Below are 25,999 nucleotides of genomic sequence, written 5' to 3'. Positions count from 1 at the left end.
CAGGAAGGCTTGTAGTTCAGTCTTATTGGTGGGTGTGGGCGCCTCATGGATGGCCTTCACCTTGGATTCAATGGGATGGATGCCCGAGGCGTCAATCCTATAACCCAGAAAGTCCACCTGCCTAGTGGCGATGGCACACTTCTCCCTTTTGAGTTTGAGGCCATGCTGCCTGAACCTCCCTAGCACTGTTCTGACTCTCTGGATGAGCTGGGGCCAGTTCGAGGCTGAAACTAAAATGTCATCGAAGTAGGGAACCACACCTGGGAGACCCTGGAGAATCCTCTCCATTAGTGACTGAAAAATGCCTGGGGCTACGCTGACCCCGAATTGGAGGCGCTTACACTTGAATGCTCCCCTGTGTGTGACTATCGTTTGTAATTCCGCTGTCTGTTCATCTACAGGGAACTGCTGGTATGCCTGGGACATATCTAACTTAGCGAAAATGGTGCCGGGTTTGAAAGTATGTAAAAGATGCTGGATAACGGGCACAGGGTAGGCGCTGACCTGTAGATAGCGGTTGAGCGTGGTTTTGTAATCAGTACAAATTCTCAAACTGCCATCTTTTTTTAGTGGGGTGACTATGGGGGTCTCCCATTTCGCGAAATCAGTGGGTTCTAGCACCCCTTGTTTAAGTAGTTTGTCTAGTTCTGCGTCCAATTTCAGACGGATGGCGAAAGGCACCCTACGGGGTTTTAAACGAAGAGGGATTGCCTGGGGGTCTACTGAAAATGATATGGGGGTGCCCGAGTAGCAACCCAGCTCATTGCTAAATACATTGGAAAATTCAGAAAATAGGGCATCTACATCAGAGGTTGAGATAGCATGGATCCCGGTTATGCTAAGGCCGAGAGAAGGAAACCAATCAAGTCCTAATAGACTAGGGAGGGTACCGTTAACTACCACTAGGGGCAGGTGGCCCTTAAAGGTCTGGAATTGCACCAGGAACTTGCCTTTCCCGAGGACAGGAATGTTCCATCCCTGGTAGTCTCGTAGCATCAGGTGGCATCTTTGCAGCTGCTTCGTTGACAGACTGGGCTGGAGTTTCTTCAGGGTATCCCAGGAGATGATTGAGAGCGCGGATCCCGTGTCTACCTCCATCGGGCAGGGTTTACCTTCTGGGAAGACAGAAATTTTAATTTTATCAGGGGTTAGGGAAGTATGGTTAGCGTGGTAGCAGGTATAGCAGTCCACCACTTGCCTTTGGGAGTTAGCAGGTGGTAGAGGTCTTTGAGGTAAGGATCGCCCTGCTTGGCAGACTCTAGCGATGTGACCCTTCTTTTGGCAGTTCAGGCAAATGGCGTTTCTGAACCTGCAGGATGCCCTAGGGTGGGAGCCTCCACAGGTTAGGCACATGGGAGGTTGCTTGGGGGTGAAGTTGGTTCTCTGCCCCGCTCCTACCTGTGAAGGCTTCTGGTGAACTAGGCGGTTTACGTCAGAGGCGTCTGTGGGGTCTTCTTCGCTGATTACCTCTTCGGAATGGACAGTTTGCGAGCTGAATTTGGATTGATTTCCCTGAATTTCGGCTGCAGACTGAGCCGAGAGCTCAGCAGCCAGGGCTTCCTCCATGGCAATGGCTAGAGTCAGATCTTTCTTTGCTAGTAAACGCCGTTGGAGTTTCGGATCTCTTACCCCACAGACGATCTGATCCAACAGCATATCTTCCAAATGTTCTTTGAATCCGCAATGCAAGGCGGCTGTTCTCAGGGCGGCCATGTATTCGTTAAATGACTCCCCCTCTGTTTGCTTCCTGACCCTGAAGGCATACCTTCGGGCTATTTGAGACGGTTTGGGCGAATAGTGATTTGAAAGTATTTCCTGTAATTCATCCCATGGGACGCTTCTGATGGCGCGGGGCGCGACTAATGCTGTGGCTGTGTCGAAAACGGTGGCTCCGCAGTAACTCAGGAAATAGGACTTCTTCCTATGCTCCGCAGCGTCGGCTAGACCGGTGGCGTCAAGAAAATGGCTGAATCGATTTCTGTAAGAGTCCCATGTCTCCTCGTTTGGTTTGAATGGAGGGAATGCTTGATTCGCGCTCATCGTGGAAAAGGAAACAGGTTCGTCTGTTTAAAATTGATATTCGAACTCGCACTCTTAAAAGAACGCGCCGCGATTTGTCTCTCTGGGCTGCTCAGCTCTTTTGAAAAACGCGCTCTTGGTGAGCGTGGGCAGCCTCGGCTGCTGTGCCTGAGGCTCGTTTCAGCGAATCGGCTCTCACGGTGTCTGTTTGAATTTCGCACTCTTGTGAGCGTGGGGCGGCTGCGGTTACAGCGCCCTTGCTTCTCTCTCTCTGTGACTACAGCTCTTTGTGAAAACGCGTCTGGCTAGCCTTCTACTATCCCATCCTCGTTGCCAGTGTTGTGGAGCGATGGTAAGGACGAGGCATGAAACCAGAGCGTACAAGTAACAGGCTTTATTACGATGAATAAACGGTTGTCGCGTCTGCTAGCTAACTCGCAGACCAGCGGGCGACAACAGACTGGCTCTGCCCGACAGCCGGCTTATATAGCCGGCTGTCAAACGGAGCCAACCAATGGGAGCTGCTGGTGCTCCCGCTCAAACAGCGGACCTGGTTGGGAACTCCAACCAGTTCCACAGACATAACAGAACCACTGGTTTAAGAGTTGGTGCCACCAAGCAGTGGTGGGATTCAAAAAAAATTTCACTCCCGGTTCTGTGGGTGTGGCTTGGTGGACATGGCAGGGGAAGGATACTGCAAAATCCCCATTCCCTCCCCACCCCGCTAACCTGCTTTCCAGCTCCGTTCTCCTGTGCAGGGCAACAAAAGAAGACTCAGCCAATCAGCTGGGACTCGGGAAGCAGAGAATAGATGGGAATGGGGCCAGCCAGAGGTGGTATTTGCCGGTTCTCCAAACTACTAAAAATTTCCGCTACCGGTTCTCCAGAACTGGTCAGAACCTGCTGAATATACCACCTCTGCCACCAAGAGAACTTCGGATTTCTAGACCATGGTCTGCATTACCTACATGCAGGGTGTCTAGCAAGGGAGGGCTGCACCTCACCGAGAAGGAGTGACTCAACTTATCAGAAGGACTTTAAACTAAAATTGGAGAGAAAGAGTGGACAATCCTTAGGATATTTGGGACCTAATCCCAAGCTTAAACCCTGAGACATTGAGATAACCAATCAAACACTTAGGTGGGGAGTGATAAGAAGGGAGAAAAACTTAGAAAAAAATAAAGTTACATCTTTTCCTTTTTTTCAATTATGGCTGATTTTTCATTGATAGATCCTGAAAATGAACCTGTGCTTAGATGCAAAGGAAGGCCACCACTTTTAAGAGGAATGCAGAAATGAAATTTGGGACATGCGACATGTTGCCCAAGGACAAGAAAGGTTGAAATTATTAAAGTGCCCTTCAAGGTACTCTTCAAGGTACAAAACTCCTGTTTTGTTTTCCTTTGAGTTTGCTTGACTTTGTGACACACAGATCTACAGCTGCAACCTTCTTCGTTATGAATTTTGGTGACCCTTTAATGTTTTAAAATCCAAGTGCAACACAGGGAAGCTGATTCATGTTCACTGTGTCAAGAATTCCATGGATGTCCCAGTATGTAAAAAGATCCAAAAGTGTTAGTCATCAGCAAGCACAGCTTCAGAATGCACCAATTCTTTAGGCTCCTCTCGGTCAGAAAGGAAGTGTTGTTGAAGAGAACAGAGGTCCTTCTAAAAGTGGCCTTTTCATCCACAAGTTTCAAGTTTACCGATGATGTAAAAAATTGAACTGCTCTGTGCATGAAGTACTTTGCTTCATAATGGACTGAGCCTTGGATGACAGCATTTCAGTGACATTATTCAACTGGAGAAAAGGTGGCATATTTGGGGAATAATATCACCAGTAATTCATGGAAGATTTGCTTCAGCTTTCGGCATTTGAGAGTTACGGCTCAATTTTGGGGGTGGGGGGTGGGGGAATTGTAAGACATTACCTTTCTCAAAAAATAAGTAGAAATTATTAATAGAGCATCAGCACTGCATGCTAAATTAAAGTGGGTATCCTTTCCCTATATATTCTTTCTTCTACACCCACCCAACTAAAACAGGTAGAACACTGGTCTAATTTATGCATCTTTAGTTTCCATACCATCAGCAAGAGCCAAGTAGGAAGGAACAGAAGGATCCAGAAGGTCAAGCAATTCTAAAATCTAAAATCTAAAAGGTTGTTTGAAGCAACCTGTAAGGAAGGCCTCGGGGTCATAAACCATATCACCAATGAGACGGACAGGAAAGAAAGTGAGAATGAAAATGATGGCAAGGACAGACAGAAAACATGAATGGTTAATTTATGGGTGGGCAGCAAACCCATGACCATCAGCTAGTTGGGTTGAGGCAGATGAGAGTTGCAGTTGAAAGCACCACGTTGCCTAACCCAAATGGATGAAAAAGTGCTGTGTGATGCTTTCTGTATGATGGATAAATGAAAGGAAAGAAGAAAAGGAAAGCATAGCCAAGGAAAAAGTGGGCAGAGGGAAAGAAGGAAGATGATTTTTGTGTGTGTGCATGTTTGCCTTGTTCACCTTGAGATAATGCTATAAGTATAAGCTCTCCTGCTTGAGGAGGGGGGTGGACTAGAAGACTTCTAGGATCTCTTCAAACTCTATAAGTCTATCCTATTTAATTTCAGACTTCCTGACTTGGACATCCTGGGAGAACCTTCTGACAATCCCTTACTTTTGTGAAATAAGGGGGTAGAGACTTGTAGGCATGCCTTTAGTGAGGGAAACAGGACATTTGATATGCCCCCAATTCTTTCTGCAAGCTATTAAAAAACTAAATTATTTTGGAAGACCTTTAGGGATGAGCTGATGCCATCAGACCATCTGGTTATTGTGTGATTATTTATATTCTTTTACCATGAATGTCTTATTGTATTTTATAGGTGTTGGTGAAGCGCCAAGACAGAGTCCTTTAGATTGTGGTCATTCATATCTAATGCATAAATAAATAAAAAAGCATTTGTGGGTCGGTCATCTGATTTGTTGCCACAGTTTAATTTATAGCATAGATAATTTTGCTTTCTTCATGGAAAATAAATTTTTGGATATAGCTCAACCTATTTTGAGAATACATTTATATGAAAAATCTGTTTCACATAGAAGGACAAATGAGAATGGCTGTTACCATCGTCTTCAATGCACTAAATTCCTTTGCACAGATTGTTCTTGTTACTACTGCTTTGAAAATATCTATACAGGATAAAACTCCTTTCTGTACATATGTGGTATAGGCAAAGCTTTAAAAAAGATGAGAGAATTGAGGAACAATTTGGATTTATAATTTAATTCCAGGAAAATTCTTGTACCTATCCCGACTTTAATCATATGGTTATCATGGTCCACTGAGGTTTTGTGGGCCCTAATAACAAAATTCCCTATAAATCCATAAACCTAGATTAATGGAGAAGTAAAGGCTAACATTAACTAATATTTTAATTTAAACCTTCATCAGGATTGTTGCAATGGCAACATATTTTGGTTGACTTGTTTCTTGCTCCCTGTAGCAGCCTATAAAGGAAAATTTAACTGAAATTGAAAGTAAAATTATTTAAATATCATTCATAATTAGTCATCATATATTGACTATTCCCTGTCTCACCACATATAAATTTAGGAGGCTTATAGAAGTGAAACTCAGCTTTGAGGTTGAACAGGATTGTATCCTTTAGGCCTCAGATAGAATACCCTTCCACGAAACTATATTACTTTTGTGTCCTAATTAGCCTTGTGTATCCAAAATTGCCAAGTCTATTTGAACATTCTTTTATACTGAAAAATACCATTGCCTCCTCAAGACTGTAGTTGGCTCACAATTATATAACATAGTTCTGTTTTCTCCCTCATTTTCTTTGTGTTGCCCAATGGCCAGGATATATCTGGTAAATCAGATATCAGGTAAATTCAAATGTTTATTGCCACTTATTTGGAAATTAGAGCGGTTTAATTTTTAATTGGAATATTCTGAGTACTTGGAAACTGTCATGCTCCAAAGAGGAGCATTATCCAAGTTCTTCAGGGTTGGGTGCTTTTAGAATGATTGGTCTTTAGAATCCTTTCTGAAATAAGCTGATGGTAGAAATACAAGTCAGGTTATCATTTTGCACCTGCATCTTGACTACACCTGTTTGCTCTGCATGGGACTGCCCTTGAAAACAGTCAAAAGCCTTAATCACTCCTAATGTTTGCTCACTGCTGGTAAGTAGTAGAATAAGACCATTTTGCAGGAATTGGACTGCCTACCAGTTGTCTTCTAAGGGCAATTCAAAGTTCTAGTTGTCATTTATAAAACCTTTACAGCTCCGATCCTTACCACTGTTAGGACCATCTGATTCAGGTAGAACACACCCATCCATTTTGCTCTCCCAGGCCAAAAAAATCCCACACTTTGAGATGTTAAGATGTGAGGTTCAGAAACCACCCTTCTGAGTCATAGTTCTTTTGCCCTGCCTCCCCCCTCAGTTACTTCTTCCTTACTAACATTCCAAAAAGCAAGATGGAGGGGTCCTTGGTGCTCTCTGAGCTTGGCTGTTTTCTTGCAAGCATTTCGTTACCCAAACTAGGTAACATCATCAAACTGTTTCAGCCCTGAACTACAAATATTCTTCTTTATTGGCAACCAATATTGTTTTTTTCCAAGAAGACCTTGGTAAAAAGAAAAGTTACTTTACTGAAGGCAGTTACACATAGCAGATGTGATTAGTCTGGGAACTTAAATCTTGGAATTTCTGGTTTGACTTGTTTTCTTGGTTTAATGGTTGTATTGCTTGAGTTTAAGCTGCCTAGAAGCTTTGATGCAGGAGGCACACAGTAGCACAGTAAATGAGTAAAAATAAAGATATGATCTGTGTTCATAGTAAATCTATTATACAATGGCAATCGCATGATGGCAGACTGGAGACATAATTACTGACCTTCCTGTCATACCCATGTTGCTTGTACTGTATACAAGCCACATTATGGAGGAAAGGACTATGTAGGGTATCTCTGATTGAATAGAGCAGTGTGTCAACTTCAAACTGAACCTGGTTGCAGCCATCTTCCTCAGTTGCCACTCATAGGGGGAAGGAGGGGAGGAGGTTGGAATGCATTACCAGCAGTGGTGGGATTCAATTTTTTTTACTACCGGTTCTGTGGGCGTGGCTTGGTGGGCATGGCAGGGGAAGGATACTGTAAAATCTCCAGTCAGAGGTGATATTTGCCAGTTCTCCGAACTATTCAAAATTTCTGCTACCAGTTCTCCAGAACTGGTCAGAACCTACTGAATACCACCTCTGATTACCAGACACAACAAAGGACTTTTGTCATGAGAACCAAGGTCATCTCTACTGGCAGCAGATAAGATCAGGGAAGGAGTGCCTGAAGAGCCCGCCAATTAACCCAATTGGCCAACGTGACCTGTGATACTTGGGGATGGGGTTATTTCCTAGTTTAATTATACTGAAACCGCAGGAAAGATTTAGATTTGGTTTTTCATTGAAGCTATGCCGATATGATGTACTCATTAAAGAAGACCTTTGAGAAAGAATCAAGTCTCAGAGTTCTGATGCTAGTCAGAGCCTTGACACAGTGTTTCTCAAACTTGTGAACTTTAAGATGTGTGGGCTTCAACTCTCAGAGTTCCCCTGCCAGCATAGCTGACTGGGGAACTCTGGGAGTTGAAGTTTACACCACTTAAAGTTCACAAGTTTGAGAAACACTTCTATAGAGTATCTATGAGATTGTCATCATCTTTTACAACTGTAAAAGATCTTTTACAACTGGACTGTAAAAGTCCACCTCCATTCTCCTCACATTGCACAAGAGGTTTAATGCTGAAGCAACACTGATAATATGTACATACATAAAGTGTGATTTAGTAGATATTGAAACTGGCCCCTTCCCTTGCATCTGAAGAAACATTGAAGAAGAGGTTTATTGGCTAGTGATTGGAAGACAGGGGGCATTCCCAGAGCTGACCTACTAGGTCAGAGATATCAAACCCGTGGTGTCATGTTGTCGTCACGTGATGATTTCCTCCCTTTGGTAAACCGGGGGTTGGCGTGGCCAGTGCATGACACATCTGGCCTGTGGGATGTGAGTTTGACACCCCTGTACTAGGTCAATTAGAGGTCACCAAGCCAGACCAAATCATCACAAGGCTTCTCTGTCACCATGCATCCTAGATTGTCCTCATGGGATGTCTTATGTTGGGTTACAATGAGATGGAAGCAAGGTCACAAAGACACAACATCTATAAAGGGTAGGTGAATGTCTTTGTGACACAGCAAGCAGAGCATGTGGATGTGTCCTTAAGTGAAATTAGTTTCAGATGTCAGTCTTGTCAACTTCTATATGTGGAAATAAATTCGGGTATCAGCTTCTTCATGACCATAGTCCTCTAGTGGTTCTGTTAAGATGTTTTTCCCCTTATGCGTCTCTACAACTCTACTCACAATCATTCAAATATGGTGTTTCCCACAGAACAGCCTTAATTTATTATGAGGAATAATAAAGATTTAACGTGTAATTCAAATTCAAATTCAAATCTGGAATCTTAGCCCACCAGGGGTGAGCTCCAAAAGCACTGACAACTCTGCAAAGCTTTTTTTTTTTCTTAAAAAAAAAATGTTTTCTACAACCCACAGCCACATGAAAAATGAACTGTAATCCAACGGAAATCTATGACATTTTTAACATTAAGCAATATTTGTGTGAAAAACTATTGTAGAAATTCCCCAAGTCTCTCCAAAAACTATTTCTAGCTTTTAATTACATTTCACCATTAATTCGGGGCAGCTTTTTATAATAATGGTTCACTGCACAAAACTTATGTAACTCATTTACAAATGGGAAATTAGGAACATTTGGAGGAAAAGGACTTACTGTAATTATGAAATGTACGTCTTTGCTCTCAACACATTCAATTCTCCAACCTTCTCCTCAGACAATAATTGCAACAGTTATAGGTATTTGATGGCTGGCGATAAGCAACGAGAAAATTTGGGAATTGATCCTGCACTGGAAGGACTGATGAAATATTGAAAAACTGCAAACATTTGTTATAAGGAAGGGATGGCTGATCAGTGGCAGAACATATGGATTACATGAAAATGGTTTCATGTTCAGCCCATGATACATTCAGGGTTTTGGCTAAAGAGCTGCCTATCCAGAGCAGACAGCACTGATTGGGTTGGACCTATATACAGACAGATAGATTTCTAATGTTAGCTCTGGAGGTGTCCCCTTGCTTTGGAACAAACAAACAAAACTGAACTAAGGAACTAAATTTGGACCCGTTTGTTCTGAAACAAATATTGTAGCCAGGACTGAGGAGAGGGGAATGTAGCTGGTATATTTTTCTGGGGCCCATGGAGCCATGAAGGGGAAAATTAAAAAAAAAACCCAATATTGGATATATATTTCATACTCTATACTTTGTGTGTATAGTAAAACTGTCTTGCAGCCTTGTTTGACATAACCTTTATTAATCGGAAACTCAGCGAACAGTTACTTATGTAATTTATTGAATTTTAATTTCATTTTTATGTCATGCCCCTCCACGGGAGAGAAACTGCGCTCCTGGCCTGCCTCACATGAACACCGATCTGCCTCGGCACCTCTATGGCATGCCACTCTCTGTGGGAGAGAGGAGCGGTGCTCCCAGCCTGCCCCATGCGCATGCGTGCAATGCCTCACCCAGGCCAGCCCTGGCCCCACCAACTCCATGAAGAGCCCAGCTGAGGAGGCTGCTGCCCTCAGGTGGGTGCTCCAGGCTGGGGACACCCTCTTGTGAGGGGCCCATAATAGTCTTGTTCCAGCACTTAATAATCCTCTTGGCAGCCCTGACTGTAGCATGGGAGATGGACATTTCTTGCTGGTTTTTCCTCCTTGCTCATTGTTACAGTGAAGGGGGGGAAAGTCCTAATATGTCACGTGACGACGCCATGATGCCGTGAGTTTGACACCTCTGTTTTAGGGGATAGTGCCGCCATTTCTCTCCAATTCTGCAACAAAAATGTCTGAATAAACAGGGCCTTGGTGTCCTGAATGTTGTGGGAAATCAATTTAATCAACCTTGTCTACCACACCTAGTGCATCCTTCTTTTCCTCAGGGAAAGAAAAAAAGAACCACTCCTGAATGTAACATAACAAAACTAATTGTACTGATGACTAATAAAACAAATATGACTTTAATAACTAACCTTTTGAATGAATGAGGTTCATTATTAAGGAGCCTCTGTGGTGCAGTGGTTAGAGGGCAGTACTACAAGCTATGTCTGCTGTAGCCAGCTGCCTACAATTTTGGCAGTTCAAATCCCACCAGGCTCAAGATTGACTCATCCTTCCGTGGTGGGTAAAATGAGGACCCAAATTGTTGGGGGCAATATGCTGACTCTGTAAACCGCTTAGAGAGGGGCTGTAAAGCACTATAAAGCGGTATATAAGTCTATGTGCTATTGCTATTGCTATTGTAAAGAATAGCAAAACCAAAATAAATGCTTATCTATTGCACTGATTGCCAAGTTTTAGTACTTGTGAAAATCCCTTTATGACTGCAGAGACTTATGAATTCTCTTGCATCTTTTAAAACATTTTTATCAGGTATCCTAAATCTAGATCCCTTTTCCCACCACATACCTAGGTTCTGAGAGCCAGTTTCGTATACAGTTGCTTAGTAACCACTCTCAAAGCTTTGGTCGACCCCTCCCCCACAAATTCTTTACAACCCAGTTCTGATAACTATACCAAGCTACTCACGTTTACAGTTCATTTTTTCTCCAAATAGATCCTGGTGGGGTGTATGTCTTTCTTCAAATCTTTACTTACACCTTGTGAAGGAGATAACATTGAGAAGGAGGCTACATCAGGGGTGGGATCCGACAGGGTTAACTACCGATTCAGTGATTTATAAGGTTCGGTGATTTACGATGTGCTTCCCTGCACGCTGCGCACGCCTGTAAATTGTCATCAGCCTGGTGCCTGGACAGCTGAGCAGTGCTGTGTGCAGTGAAGCAGCCTTTGAAAAAGCCCCTTTTTCCTGCTTTTTAAACTGCAGCTGTGCCTTGCACGGCAGCTGAAGTTGAAAACGCAGGAAATAAAGATCAGGTAAGAGCCCGGGTGGGCGGGTGGGCAAAAACATCAGTAGACATGGAATTGGTTTTATGTCTGCTGCTCTTCAGAGCTACCGGTTCTACAGAGGTGGACAGAACCGGTAGAAACCCACCCCTAGGCTACATTCACATATCAAGCTAAAACACAACAGGTAAGTTTTCACATGTAATATGATGCCAGACATATTAGTATAGATCTTGACCTCAGCAACTTTAAGAGGTGTGTACAACTTCAACTCCCATAATTCCCAGTGTTCTTTGGGAACAGGTTTTTCCAGTTTGATGGAAGTGTTTCATTTTTGCTAGCAGAAACCTTTTCACTACAAGTAAACCATTGTGACTTGTGGCCACAATTAGGACTAGAAATTCCACTGCTAAGCAAGGCAGTTAAGTGAATTGTGCCTAATTTTATGACCTTGTCTGGCATAACTACTAAGTGAATCACTGCAGTTTTAAGTGAAATACATGATAGTTAAGCAAATCCAGCTTTCCCCTCATTGACTTTGGTTTTGGAAGCTGGCTAGGATGCTGCAACTGTGCAAATATAAGCTGGTTGCCAAATATCCAAATTTTGATCATGGGAATGCTGCATTGGTTGTTAAAGGTGAAGACTGGTTGGAAGTAACTTTTTCAATGCTGCTGTAACTTTGAGCAGTCAGTAAACAAATGGCTTTAGATTGAGGACTGCCTATTCTGGAAAAAAATATTAAATTTGGAAAAACACATCTGTGCTAGATCTAAAACATTGAGCAGCCCTCGAACAAAATATAGCTGCATTTATAATTTTGACTGAAGGACAGTTAGGTACTCTGGGACTAACTGGTTCTAGAAAACATACATCTGAGAAGATTCCCATAATGCTCAGGTTCCACCTAGTGGGCATATTGTGTAAGCTTTGGACTCTAGAGAAATTTAGAAAGCAAGCGTACCCGCTAGCATTAAGACCAATCCATACTGGTATGAAAGTGATAATTGATGGCTTTGGAACATAATTCCAATTCAGCTGGTTTTTTTTTCTTTTGTAATTGCTGCTGTCTAGAGGATTGATCCTGAACAACTGTTTTCATTCCTTTTTAACAGAAAACCATGACTTGCAAATTTTAGTTTTAGAATATTTGTTTTTTAAAAAGGTGTTTCACGTCTTGGTTGTAAAAGTGTGCCTGAACATAGATTCAGTGCAGACTCTATTATGAGAATGTTTGTATTTTATTTCACACAAAATATTCTGGCTAACACTATTGTGTGTAAATTCTCTCTCTCTCTCTCTCTCTCTCAGCATAAACATGAATACAGCTGAGAATGGGTTGGGATTGTTTTCATGTGGAGACAGGTGCTGTGCAAGCTAAGGTTTCTCATTGTCCACTATTTCTAATTAAATTCTGCAGATTCTCTCTTTCCTATGATTTAACATTTAGCATTGGGCTTCTTTCTCAAGAAATAGACTCGACACATGTCTTGAGCAAGTGACCTCTATTGCCATTTTAACATAGCATTATCAAGCTATTCCAAAGGCTTCATTTTATCATCATATTTAAACTGGTATTTAAAATGATGCAAAAGGAAGTAAATAATTGTACATGATGATGGTGTAGTCAAAAACTGATGAAGAACGTATCGTTTGTTCCTTTGCCATTTTAAAGTCAAGTCTCTTTCACATCAAACTTGATTCCTGATGATGTTGTGTTTTGTTGGCATTTGTTGATATTTTAAAATTCTTTTAAAATGTGTTTCTAAAGCAGCTGTGTAAAATAATTTCAGTTTTAAAAATGATTTCATACAAATTTTAAAATAGGCTGAAAATTCCCGATCAAACATGGCAGGTGCCTAGAGTACTACACAGTGGAAGAATTGGCTAGTTTTCAGTCCAATTGCCTAGTTTCATTCAGCTCTTTTCTTGGGACACATTTCCCCAAGTGAATGTCTAACTACCCTTGTTTCTGCCTGATTAAAGCTTACCTTTGAGCCTCTTCCAGCCTTACTATTATGTGCCTATTGTTATTTTATCCATCCACATGTCCACTTATCTAATACTGGTTGTAAATCTTTTTAGAAGGAGGTTCTTCTTCATGACTATAATCAAGTAATGTGATGTCTATGGAGATTCCCAATCATCCAGGTCATGTTGTCCCAAAAGTCACAAATAACCAAAGGTGATTTTTAAAGATGCAACTGGACTTTCTGGTTTTTCTTTGAAGACAGTTTCACTTCTCATCCAAGAAGCTTCTTCAGCTGAAAACTTTGAAGAAAAACCATAAAATCCAGCTGCCTCTTGCACCTTTGGGACAACCAGTGTGATGGTTGTGCCAAATTCATGATCACTTCTGAATGCAGCAAAAGAAACAGAGATAAAGAAGTTTCAAGTTTTTACCAAGACAACATCAAGTCACACTGTGAAATAGATATGAAGTTCCATAAAATTTATTGTTAACTTGTTTTCAATCATTCCCTTTTTAAAAGTTCTTACACATCTGCAACATGGAACTGCACATGACAATTACTCAATTTGCATGTATATTTCTCTTTGATCAAGAATATGCACATCTCAATTGACAAGAGGACAAGTACAAAACATTAGCATCACAAATAATTTGACATGGGGATTCATATCTCCAACACAGGAGAGAGGGGAAGGGTTTTCTGCTCTACATTTGAAAAGCTTAGAAATACATATTTGATTAGGTGATGGCAACCAATCTGATCACAATTAACAGAAAGTTTTGGAATACTCTCAAACACAAGTTTAAATGTTCCAAGGAAAATGCAATCCCCCTTGGACTGTTCCATTTTAAACGCTTAGGCATGAGTTTTAATCCAACCCTAATCCTCAGTTTTAGTTTTCTGTATGTAATTAAGCTATGCTGGATGTATTACTATTGCTGTACTCTAATCTGACATAATGTTTGGAGGCTTATTTAATACCCTTCCTAATCTGCCCCAGAAATGGAATTATTGGGCAGACAATTTCCTCCCCTTGGATTTACATTAGTTATTATTGGCTTTAGTATCTAATATACAGGTGGTCCTTGTTTAGTAACTACAAATGGGAACAACTCAGTTAAGTGAAGCGGTTGCTAAGTGAAACTGCTACTGTGCGTATGATTTTACTTCAACTTTCCTTATACTTTACAGACCTGTGAAAATCTTGAATGTCAGGATTGGTTGTAAAAGTACTTTTCCATCATTGTCATAACTGCAAATGGTCACTAAATGAGGACCACCTGTGTAAGCATCTACGTCTGGGATATTTCCTTACTGTATTACTCATGCATGATATGCACATTGCAAAGTAGAAGTATAAAAATCATTGACTGGGAGACTGGCGTGGCATTCCCATCTGTGGTCATAGAACTCAACCCAGGATTTTTGGTATTTTATTTACTTTTTGGAATGGGGAAAAGTTCAAATGGATTTTATTTTCATATTTTGGAGCATGGCCCTTGACACATTGCATAAAGCATTGTGTGGCCCTCAGGCAGAGGTTATGTATCTGAGTCCAAAGGACATTTGGCACTGGAGATGATGGCATCATTTGTCAAGAGGACAAGGCAAGTGGAAAAAGGTGGTCCCCACAAAGACCCAAATGAAAGAATGACCTACAAATGAAAAGCCTTCCACACCTTAAGTGCCCAGAGAACATTTCTGCCTTCATGTCATCCATAAGTTTTCTAACCAGGCCCAGCCTGAAAAAACATGATCTGAAAGCATTGCGTTAGCATCAGCAAGTAGCAACTGAATTGCCTGTGGAGGGCTGATGTAGTTGAGAGGGGGACATCTATGGATCCTCAAGTCATGAACAAATTATCATGCCTGGCAATAGAAGTAGCTTTTAGACTTAAATGCCACTCCATGATCCTTTATAGCAGTCTCAAGTGATTTATAGAATGAACGTATTGCCTCCTGGCAACTCGAGACACCCTCAAAATTCTGGATCCTCATTTTACTGACCTCAGAGGATGGAAGGCTGAGTCAACCTTGAGCCCCGTCAGAATTGAATTCAAGACTGTGGGCAATACTACATTCTAACCACTGCACCACCAGGGCAACCTATACATGCCACTGGGATACTGAAAACTATAGTTCAACCATGTCTGAAGGGAGAACAGTTTACTCAACCTGATGCATTCCATCATGGGTTTATCACCAATTATTCTGGATCAACATAACAGCCACATAGTTTTATTCCCAATGTGAAATCAAAACCGTTACAGAATGTGTGCTGTTAATCAGAATGTCCCAGTGTTTATAGCAGAAGTCTTGCTTCTTTGTTATCTTTATTTCTATTCTTGGAGGCCCTTTGTGCAGTGGGGCTATCTAACCATCCAATGGATAATGGCTGATACCACTCAGAATTGACCTCATAATTCATTACTTTCCCCTATTCCGTGGTCTCTAGAGATGCCAAACTTCAACTCACGCTATTCCAAGCTGATTAGATTTCCTACAGAAATGAAAGGTAGCTAATTGGGGGAAATTGTTCTGGACAAGCACCAAAGTTTTATATAAAAAATAAAAGTTACTGTAAGGAAGTGGTTACCCTAGGTCAAAGAAATGCAAGTTTTGTACCCTTTCCTTACATATATCCATGTCTATCCCAATCTCCAGCGGTGAAAAAATAAAAGAGAAGCTATCTCATTTGTATCAATCAATTAGCCACCCATTTGTAGTCTTTTTCATTATACAGCATTAGGATAACAGCATTCTACTCTTGGATCCTTCAGTCGTATAAAGGAAAGTGTCCTTTACAGCCCAGTCTAATGCATACAGTATGTTTACACACAAGTTTAAAGAGAGTTACTCCCAAGTGTACCCAGAATTTCAACTCTAATTTATCTGGGAATACACTCCAATTTATCTGGGAAGATTCAGAAGTGCAAAAGAACACAGTATAGCAGGAAAGTGAGAAACTGTTAATGATGAGAAAGCAGAAATTCTTAATTCCTATTTTGTGCCTGCCATCTGGGTTAGATGATATTACTATTGGACTCAAAATAGGGTCAATGACCATGCTCAATATGGCCTCATTTCAGCTTGAAGGAAAGTTTCAAATGGTGTGCTATCACAACGCCCTGTGCTGTTCAGTATTTTTATCAGCTAATACTCTTCAGGAACGAAATAAGCTTCAAAATAGCTGGCCAGGTTTAAGCAATGAGTTGATGGGAAGAGGATCGATTTAACACAGATTTAAATTCTGCATTTGGAAAAATAAAGTGAAAGGTGCATGTATTGGATGGGGAAGACTTGGCTGGACAGCAGTGAATGTGATAAGACCTGTATGTCCTTATTGACCAGAAATTAAACATGAAACAACTGTGTGATGCAGCTGCTACAAAGGCAAATCTTATCTTGGGGGTGCATTAACATGTATTCAGAGTCCAGGTCATGACAGTAATTTTTCCATTCTACTTTACCTGGTATTCCACTTGAAATACTCTGTCCAATTTGAAGCACCAGAGTTTTGCTCAACTCAACTGAGTACATTTTAGCTGAGTATAATATTCTAGACCACATTTCCACCTTAAATCTAAACTCTTGAGTGCCACAATGTTCAAGAATTTTTCCCTTGTTACAGGACAGTGAAGAAAATGGAAAGGAAGATGAGGAGTCCTTGGTGCTTTCTGAGCTGGATTGGTTTTTTGCAGACATTTCATTACCAAACTACGTAAACATCATCAGTGCTAGTAAGGAGTAGGGTTTGCTCTCATTTTTATTCTAGTGGCTTGCCTGGTCAATGTTGGTGGGAGTGTTTTTACCACTTTTTCTTGTTCAGAATGAGGACACAACTGCACATTTGTAACCACCACCAAATACTTGGGGAAAGGTCTAATGAAACTTGCATTCTGGCAGAAAATAATGTCATGTGAATTGGGGAATGTGCATGGGACAATTAGCATTAAGAATTTATTCTTAATGGGGATATCCAAAAAGGCAGTGGTAAGGGGACTTAGACCTGGACAGAACAGATCAAGCCATACAGATAACACCTCCCTCAAGTATTGTGCATCAGTCTGAAGTTCCATTGGCCAGAAAATGCTGCTGCATCCAGGCATTGTACAAAACTTCTTCCAAAATGACAATGTGATTAAAGGTCTGTTGTTCAGAGCTGTGCTTTGCACAAATGTTTCTTCAATAACTCCCAAAGTCTTGCCCATCCCTAACTTCTGATCCTTTTTCTTACCTGTCAATTATCTCATTCCCTTTGTTCTCTTTGGTTCTGGCAGCCAAGCTTGTTTTAGCTGTTTTGCAGAAAATCTTAGAAAAGAGAGCTGGAGATTGCAGAGGGGAAGGGTGGTAAATTGTAGGGTGAAACCTAAGCTTTTGACTGTTCTTCTTGTCCTGGAAATCCATGTTAATAAATGGGCAGTTTGTCCTTGCAGAACCAGAATATGGGATTACAATTTTCTTCTCTCCCCCCCCCCCAAAAAAAACCCCAAAAACCTTTTGAATAATTTTCTCTTTAGGAAAAAGACACGTTCCCTTTAAAAAACCATCGCAACATGTTTTAACTGGAAAGACTCATCTGTGAATTCTTTTTTTTGCAGAAAATTCAAGAAAATAGAGCCAATAGAAATCAGTAATTCTGATTTGCGTTGGACCACATCAAAGAGGTCAGCCCGGCTTGAGGTATGTACAGTGGCCTGTTAACTATATTGTTGCGTTGCTCAGTTGAAAGCATTTCCCAAGGCACCATGAAAATGTTCACCATGAAGACCTGAACTCAAAAGATAAGTAGCAATAAAAATGAGGAAATGAAATAAGTCGACCCCCAGAAAAAAGGGAAAATACATTTGAAAAAAGTTCGTTATCTCAACAGCTGACTCAGCACTTTCCAGGTAAACAGACCCTTCCCAGGCGCAGTTTTTTCCTTCCCAGTTACATGCATTTGTTTTCAGTTTTGATAAATATAAAGTGACAAAACTGGATCGCTTATATAAGTTTTCTCTGCTTCGTTTGACTGTGAGCATTTTGTTTTAACTGAATTATTCAGTCTTCCAGCAGTGTTCTCCAACCAGTGCAGATTGCTTATCCAACCGTCGGACATCATTCGATGGTGAATACACATTTATTGAGTCTGTAAGCACTGTGCAAAGAAGATAAGCGAGTCCTTGCTCCTATGAGGTGAGTTTTGAATAACTTGGGGGAGAAAACCTTCGTCTCAGGTATTTTAGGACATAGAGAGGAAGACAGCTGACTAAGGTGATCACAGTCACCTTCCATAAGAATGATAAAGTTGTTATGAAGTAAACATCTGCAAGAAAGAAGATATTTTTCTGTCAGTCCCTGTAACTAAAAAGGACATGTTTTCATGGCTAATTTTGTTTGCATTTAATAAAAACACAGATTAAGAATCCAACTGCAGTCGATCTATTTCAGTAGCAACTATAATAGAATCTTGAACTCTGAATCAGAAATGTTAACAGGAAACTGTTAATGATACCAGTTTGTTGCTTAGCAAAACTCCTGCTGGTTCGTGGCAATCCGATAGCAATGAGTTTTAGTTTTACCTTTGGGGCCTATTTGTTTTCCTATTTCCAGCCTGCTGAGTACAGAGGGGAAAAATATTAAGCATAGCAATTCACATGGATCCAACAGGCCTCGTATTAATCCTCAGTGAAGGCTACCAGCTCTGAGCTACAAAAATCTAGATTATGATTAGATGGTGAAAAGAACAGAAAAGAAAAAGTAAAGTAATGTTAGTTAAAGTAAAATAAACAAAACAAAGCATGGTCTCTTGTTGCATTTTAGTGGCTTCCTGGATTTTTATAGCACAGCTCTGATAGCCTTTTGTAAATGTTAGTAGAATTCTGCCAGCAAACTTTTAGGGGCAGTGGGCAGTTTTTTGTTTTACATTAAAAGGTAAAAGGTTTCCCCTGTCCAGCCCAACTGTAAAGGCCGGTGCTCATCTCTGTTTCTTAGCTGGGGGAATCAGCACTGTCTGAAGACTTTTCTGTGATCATGTGGCCAATATGTCTATATGCCGAGGCACATGGAATGCTGTTACCTTCCCACTGAAGTTGTACCTATTTATCTACTAACATTTGCCTCCTTTCAAACTGCTAGGAGGGCAGGAGATGGGGCAAGTAACGGGAGCTCATCCTGTCACATGGCACTTAGGTTTCGAACCTGGGCTGTCAGCTTTCCTGTTGACAAGCTCAGCATCTTTAATAGCTGAGTCACTGCCCTTACCCCTTCTCCCCCCGCCCAAGGGGCAATTCTAGGGGAAGATGTGATGATTGCAAAAATCTTAACCTTTTCTCATAGCTTTTTTTGCACAGCATTATTCCAGAAAATATTCTCTTGGCAAATAATTTCTGGACATTTTAAAAGGTAGAATAGGTGAAACTGATTTTAAATTATAACTATAAAATAAATCTCTCGAGTTTTTAAAATAAAAGAGAGTTATATTTTGAAGTACAAACTTGCACATGAAACTTGACATCCAGTGGGATGTTTTGGGCTATGGAATATATTTTTAATAAACCTGCTTGTCAAGTTTTGCACAGAAGTGGAGGGTACAAATAGAAATTTGGGAATTTTAACTTTAAATTCAGCATTGACAGTTTCAGGTTTGGGGACATTCCAACCGTCAATCAAGGATGTCATATTGTCTCACTGTAAATTCAAGACTGCTTTGCAAAGGAGCGGTACTGTTCTAAATATTCTTTCTCTCCTATCAAACCCTTCAATTACCTGATTTATTCCATTTTCACTACACGACCCAACTAACAACAGATGGAAAATAAGCCCCTAGTAAACACATATTATTTGATAGAAAGAGCATCAATTAAGAAAACTGGGAGGGGGGGATAGTTGAGTGATTTCCCATCTCTGTAATTTCAGCACAGCTGTGAAGCTTTTATTTTCTAGAAGGCTTCTCAATCCAGCTTTTATACTCCCCCTCCCCAATTTCTAAGCAAGTAGCCTAGACACACACTGGCTTGAAACCAAGATCTGCCTCTGTTAATCTTGACATTCCACTCATGAGATATAATCTTTCCTGGTGTTTTTATAAAGCTTGATCAAAAACCATTTCAGTTCTTTGGGTGCCTTGCAAAATAATTCATACTTTGCCTACACTTTACAATTTCAATAAAAATGTAACAGATAAAATGATCATCAATTTACAGTTTCATTCTTTAGCACAAGGTTGGTATTCTTCCACTTTGCAAATAATTGAGGAAGTTTGAAGGAAGACAAGACAAAAGATAGTTACCAATAAATTCATGTAAGAAGACCAGTGAGGCAATGTAGCATGACAGACTGAGTAATTCTGCCACTATCATGAGCCAATGCCACGTTTGGATGGTCAGTGCCACCATCAGCAGTTCAGTGAGGATCAAGGATGTGAAGGAAATTGCCACAATGTGGACAAATTCAGACTCAAAAAGCAGAAGTGCACCATACATAATTATGCTGCCTGAAATCAGAGGAAATGAAAGGAGTTATAGCATCAACCAAAATGACATTTGTTGTTGATTTTCTATAATGTGCATGGTTGAATGGAAAGTAACGTTTCCAAATGATCCTTGAGCTGAGCTCTTTTGAAATAATCCAAAGCTTTGAAAATTGCACAGTTCAGACACACAAAATGGATTTTTTGGTGACAATGTAATGCTAGGACTTGTACTTCATGAGCTGCCAATGAAGCAGTTGTGAAATTGGATCACATCATTTTACCTTATCCATCCTATAACCCAGAGCTGACATCAGGCAACCTCTACTTTTTTGCCAAATTAATGGAATATCTTTGTGGGCATTTGTCAGACTAGGCACTTGTTGAAGAGGTGGGAAGGACTACCAACCCCTGACTCAAGAGACAGAGTGGAGTTCATTTGTAAAAGCTTTCAGAATTTGTTCATCATTGGCAAAAGTATCTAGTGAATAGTTATGGAGTATAAAATTATATACATCTCATTCAATGTGTGTACAATGACACTTGTTACCCTTCCTGTTGGACCCAAAACCAAGAATGACATGTGATTCTTCCAAATGAGTTCTTTATTATTTCACACCTACAGATAACATCTTGATAAACTGAACAGTCTACTATCTGTATCTACAATTTACTCTGTGAACTATAAGGGAGGGGCTACCTTCTTTCTCTTACCAATCTTTGGACTGAGTTGCCTGCTACTCCTCTAGAATGTACCCACTCCCTCCTGTGAACCCACCTACTGATGGAATAAATCTGTAATTGCCAGCCAGCTGATCCCCCACATGATGGGGAAGGTCAAATTATAATTTTAATCTAAAACTTGAAGAACTGCATCTTGCTGCTGGAAATGTCTTTAGTACTGATCAATTCAGGAGAAGCTGGCTTCCACAGTTCTGTTATTATACACAACCCCCATAAAATAGGGTTCCAATAATCTTTGCTTTTTCTCAGCCTGGCCTATTCTGGATGCCTAACTACTAAAATAGTTTCCTAAAGAGAAATGATTAGTGTGTATGGAAAGATCTTATTTTTATCTAGTGAATCTGTTTATTCATGATTCATTCTACGTTTGCAAATAAGCCTGCAAAACAATGAAGCCTATCTTGAAAACATGTTTACTGGCCTGTTTGGCAAAGAAATGCTAGAAAACTCTGATTCTCTTGTAAAGGTTTTATTGGAACAAGTTGCACAAGAGAATTGGTGGGTTCTCCATCGTTAGATGTGCTAAAACAGAGGCAAAACATTCATTTATCAAGGATGATCTAATTTGAAATCCCAAATAGAATTGGGAGCTGGAATTGGTGGGGGCCTGGTTTTATTAGTAGCTGGTATAGGAACATAAAAATGGAAACATGTGACTTCCGATTTGGGCTTCTTCGGCGACGGACCAAAATCGCGATCGTGCGTAGTTTTGATCCATGCTCGCTGATGGAGCGTCCCAAGCCACCCAGATTCAGGGCTGAAGCTACCCCATAGAGGTGGTGAAGAAGGGGGAGCCGTCAGTGGTGTTGAGGAAAGCCGCATCTCTCCTCCTTGGCTGGCCATTACTCCCTTTCCCAAAGGTGGTTGCAGCGGTGTTCAGAAATGGCCACCTCAAAGAAGAACCCGACTGGACAAGATTGTGCAGGAGGAAATTTAAAGGAGAAAGTTTGACTGATCGGGTTGAATGGAGAACATCTACTTAAGGTACTTGGAACCTGAATTTTAAAGACTATTCCTAAAAAAGATTTTAAGTGGCGAAAGAGAAAGGAAAAGGAAACGGAATTGACTTTTTTATCTCTCACATTGACAGTTTTAATTGACTTGGAACGTTAAGAAGAAGAGATTCGAATAAGAAATTGATACTAATCCACTTTGACATTAATAGGCTATTTCTAGCTGAAAATAAAGTGTCAGAGGGATAAAGATTCTTGGATAATTTAAAAATTTTCTTTAAAAAAAGAAAGAAAGCAGAGGAGGGAAAAGGGAAAAAAGAGGGTGGAATCTGGAAAATGGAGACCACCTGGAACTTAAAAAAAAAAAGATAGTGGAATTTTAACAAGGCTTGCAAAAGATACATTGTAGCTGAAACTTTGTTACAAGATAACAAAGCCCCTGGAAAGAGAAAGTGAGAAAAGAAGCAAGAAACAATTTTGGCTTATTGGATGATTCCTGGAACTTTGGATGGAGGATCCTAATGAAACAAAATAAAATCAATTGGGGGTTGTTTAAATTTTTTTAAAATGGCATCACTCCTTGAAGAGTTAAAAATGAGACTTAAAGAACAAAAAGAAGAAGCACAAGACAGAAGAGGATCTTTTGGTTTCGTATTTCAATTTTTAGAAATGGAGATTTTGAACTATGAAAAACAACAAGAAACGCTGGCAGAACAAGAAGGGCGGGACAACGAAGAAGACATCTTTAATGACCAAGCAATTTTAAGTGGGGTAAAAAAGGGAAAGGGGGGAAAGGGAGTTAAAAACTTAAGCACTGAAGCAACAACCAAAAAGAAGAGTATTTTGAAAAGCAATCATAATATCAGGAAGAAGCAGAAGGGAGGATCACAGAAGGGAGAATCAGATAGAAAAGGGAATAAAAAGGGGAGGGAGAAGAAGAGAGGGAAGAGGGAAAGGAAAAGAAGCTACAAAGGACAGAAACAAGATATAGAGGTACAAGAATTAAAGGTATAAACCTATTTAAAAGACACAGAGACTATGGTTAAAATTTAACTTAAGGAGAGGATTCTGCAAGGGTGCATGAGATAGCATTGTTATATTAGAAATAGAAAAGGGTTAGAAAATAGGTTAGATGATTAAAGTGATAGAAAAAATTTCTATTGATGTGTAGTGGAATATTTGTTTGTAAAGAGAATAAGGCTCTCAATGACTTAAAAAGAAAGTTTTAAAAAAACTGAAAAGAAACATGGAATATTTTTATCGGTTGACAAGATGAACTTGAATAAGAATAATAACTTTATTGACTACTGTTAATAACTATTGTTTGGTTTTTTTATTTAAAGACAGTAATAAGTAAAATAAGAAATATGATTAAAGTGAAAGACAACTGATATTACTAGGTCAAGTTGTTAAAAGAAATAGAAATGTAAAAGATTGTTATTGATATTAATGAATAGAATAATTACTCCATTTATTATTGTTATACATATATACACAGATATATATATCTACATGTATACTTTTTTAAAAAAAGAATTTAGAGTGTATTTTTAAGGGAATGTACCAAGCAGAATTCAATTGAAAAACGGTATGTGTTATAAAATAGAGGTTAGAAAATGAATGTTATAACTGTAAAGGTGTAACTTAATTTTTTAAATAAGATCTGAAAAAAGATACGAAGGTGCTACACTACAGTCTAGTAATTACAGGGGAAAATTTGTTTTATGAGAATAGATAATATGAAATTGTAAACAGAACAGACCAAAGTATAAAAACATTGATTAGAAAGATTTTAAAAATTAGAAAAAGATATGCAGTTGAATTAAGAAAGGAATGAGATAATTTAAAATAAGGCTATAGGAAGTAAAGAAAGGGGCAAGCTATTGAAAAAATTGCTAAAATAGTTATAAGATATGGATTAGAATGTATAAGATAAATATGTATTGAGTTTATGTCTGTATGGAGAAGTGATAACCTGGGGCCACACTGTTCTCAAAAAAAGATTTTGTATTTGTATTTGTATGTTTTGTGAAAACTTAAATAAAACTTTTATTAAAGAAAAAAAGTGGAAACAGGTAACAAGCATAAGGAAGAGTAAGAAACAAGAAACCAGTTTATCACAGGAAAGAATGGAAAAAAGACTACTGGATTTGAATCCAAGGAAAATATGGTTTCAGGAATCAATGCTTTTGTATGTATGATTGTTGTTTTCTTCCAACAGTAATCCCTCCTACTTCAATGAGTGCTGCTTCAAAGCAAGGGCATTAGACTCCATGGCCTAAAAACCTCTTTCCAAGTCTATGATTCTGTCAGCTGCATTAAGTAGGAAAGACCAGGAAATCAACTTCCTCAAATGGCTAATATCATTTTTATTGATATTGGCTTTAAAATCACAGAATCTGGCAAGTCTAATTGTGCTGTGCCTTTCTTCTTCTTCTTATAGTTCACTGAATGAGGGAGGCATCTGCCTGAGCCACTTCTGAATTCTGAATCTCTTGTTCTAGATTTAGAAAAAAATGTTACAGTTCCTTTTGCCTAGGTTGGTTTCTGCATATCTCAATCCAGTTCATCTTTCCTATGCTCTACACCTTTTCTCATGAAACAAAAGGAAACATTCCTTCCTATCCAACTTCATATACTATCATTCATAATTTTATGCACATCTGTAGTATAGGTGAAACTTTCTAGCTTAAGTCTCAGAGGGACTTGGAATTGATTCTTAGCTATAATCCAAAGCATATATAAGCAACTAGATCCATTAAATTCAGCAGGAACTTATATTTACTGACACACAGAGAGAGAAGGAGGGAGGGAGAGGGAGAGAGAGGGGGGAGAGAGAAAGGGAGAGAAGGACGGAGGGAGAGGGAGGGAGAGAGGGGAGAAAGAGAGAGAGAGAGAAGGCATCTGAGCATGTAAGGAGATAGGATGGGAAGATAAGAGTGACTTTGCATTCTGCTTCTGGCTGATCAGAGAATGGCTTCACATCCTAGAGATTCAGCCACAAACATAAAGTCATGACCTCAGCATGAGTAATCTACGCTGATGAGTAATCCACAGCCTAATTTGAAAAGCAATTTGACCAGTGACTCAAGATTAAGCCATAAAATACAGATTCAGAGAATAACCTTTCCACCATCTGGGAAGAGCTCGGTTTGGGGCCATTCTTGGGCAAAAGCTACTAGCCAAATTGCATGGTGTGATCTATCAAGGGGGTGAAGTCATTCGACCCACAGAACGTAATAGGAGAAGAGTCTTGGCTTAGAAATCTTTCCCACGATGTCTCATTTTTTCTGACTGACCAGAAGCTGTGTGTTCTAGATGCAGACTTTGATATTGTTTCCAGCACTGATATAGCCCTTGAAAATAATTTCAGCTGGAACATTCTCTCAAACATCTCTATTACCATCTCAACATGTTTATCTTCCTGATTTTGCTTCTCTAAAGTATGAAAGATGAGACAAGTAGTTGCCCTAGTGAATGAGAAGATATGTTTGAAAATGAGTGGATAATGGGTCGCAATCTTCTTTTGCTTTGCATTCAAAGTACAAGTACTTTACTTCCTGAGTCTAAGTCATTAGTACAGTATCTTGTAGCCAGAAAACTTATTTCAAGACAAAAATATTTCAATTCCTTCACTGAATTCATTTATTTCTTGGGTTCTGGGCCATGTCATTCCTTTTTCTTCTGGTGATCAGTGGAAATGCCACTGATAAAAGGCAAATCCCCAGAAGGTACAGCTACAAGATGCGACTTAATATAAATAGTAAGAATGTAGCAAAGCTCTAGGGACTATAGCACTGTGAA

At 39.9% G+C, this 25,999-nt stretch overlaps 1 protein-coding gene across 1 annotated transcript in view; it reads right to left on the bottom strand.

Annotated features, from left to right (window-relative positions):
* Positions 1–13,509: 13,509 nt before the first annotated feature.
* ATP9A (ATPase phospholipid transporting 9A) overlaps positions 13,510–25,999 on the bottom strand; it is a 107,867-nt gene continuing 95,377 nt past the window's right edge. Inside the window, exons 27-28 of the mRNA XM_026697480.2 lie at positions 20,319–20,522; positions 13,510–18,353 (exon numbers count right to left, since the gene is read on the bottom strand). Of these exons, the coding sequence (XP_026553265.1) occupies positions 18,217–18,353; positions 20,319–20,522 (341 nt within the window). The 3' untranslated portion in view covers positions 13,510–18,216. The remainder of the gene's footprint in view (positions 18,354–20,318; positions 20,523–25,999) is intronic.

Source organism: Pseudonaja textilis, chromosome 3 (genome assembly GCF_049901715.1).
Source record: "Pseudonaja textilis isolate UNSWEBS1 chromosome 3, rPseTex1.2, whole genome shotgun sequence".
Lineage (NCBI taxonomy): Eukaryota > Metazoa > Chordata > Lepidosauria > Squamata > Elapidae > Pseudonaja > Pseudonaja textilis.
Note: the sequence above shows the minus strand (reverse complement) of the source record. Positions and strands in the feature narration are given on the sequence as shown.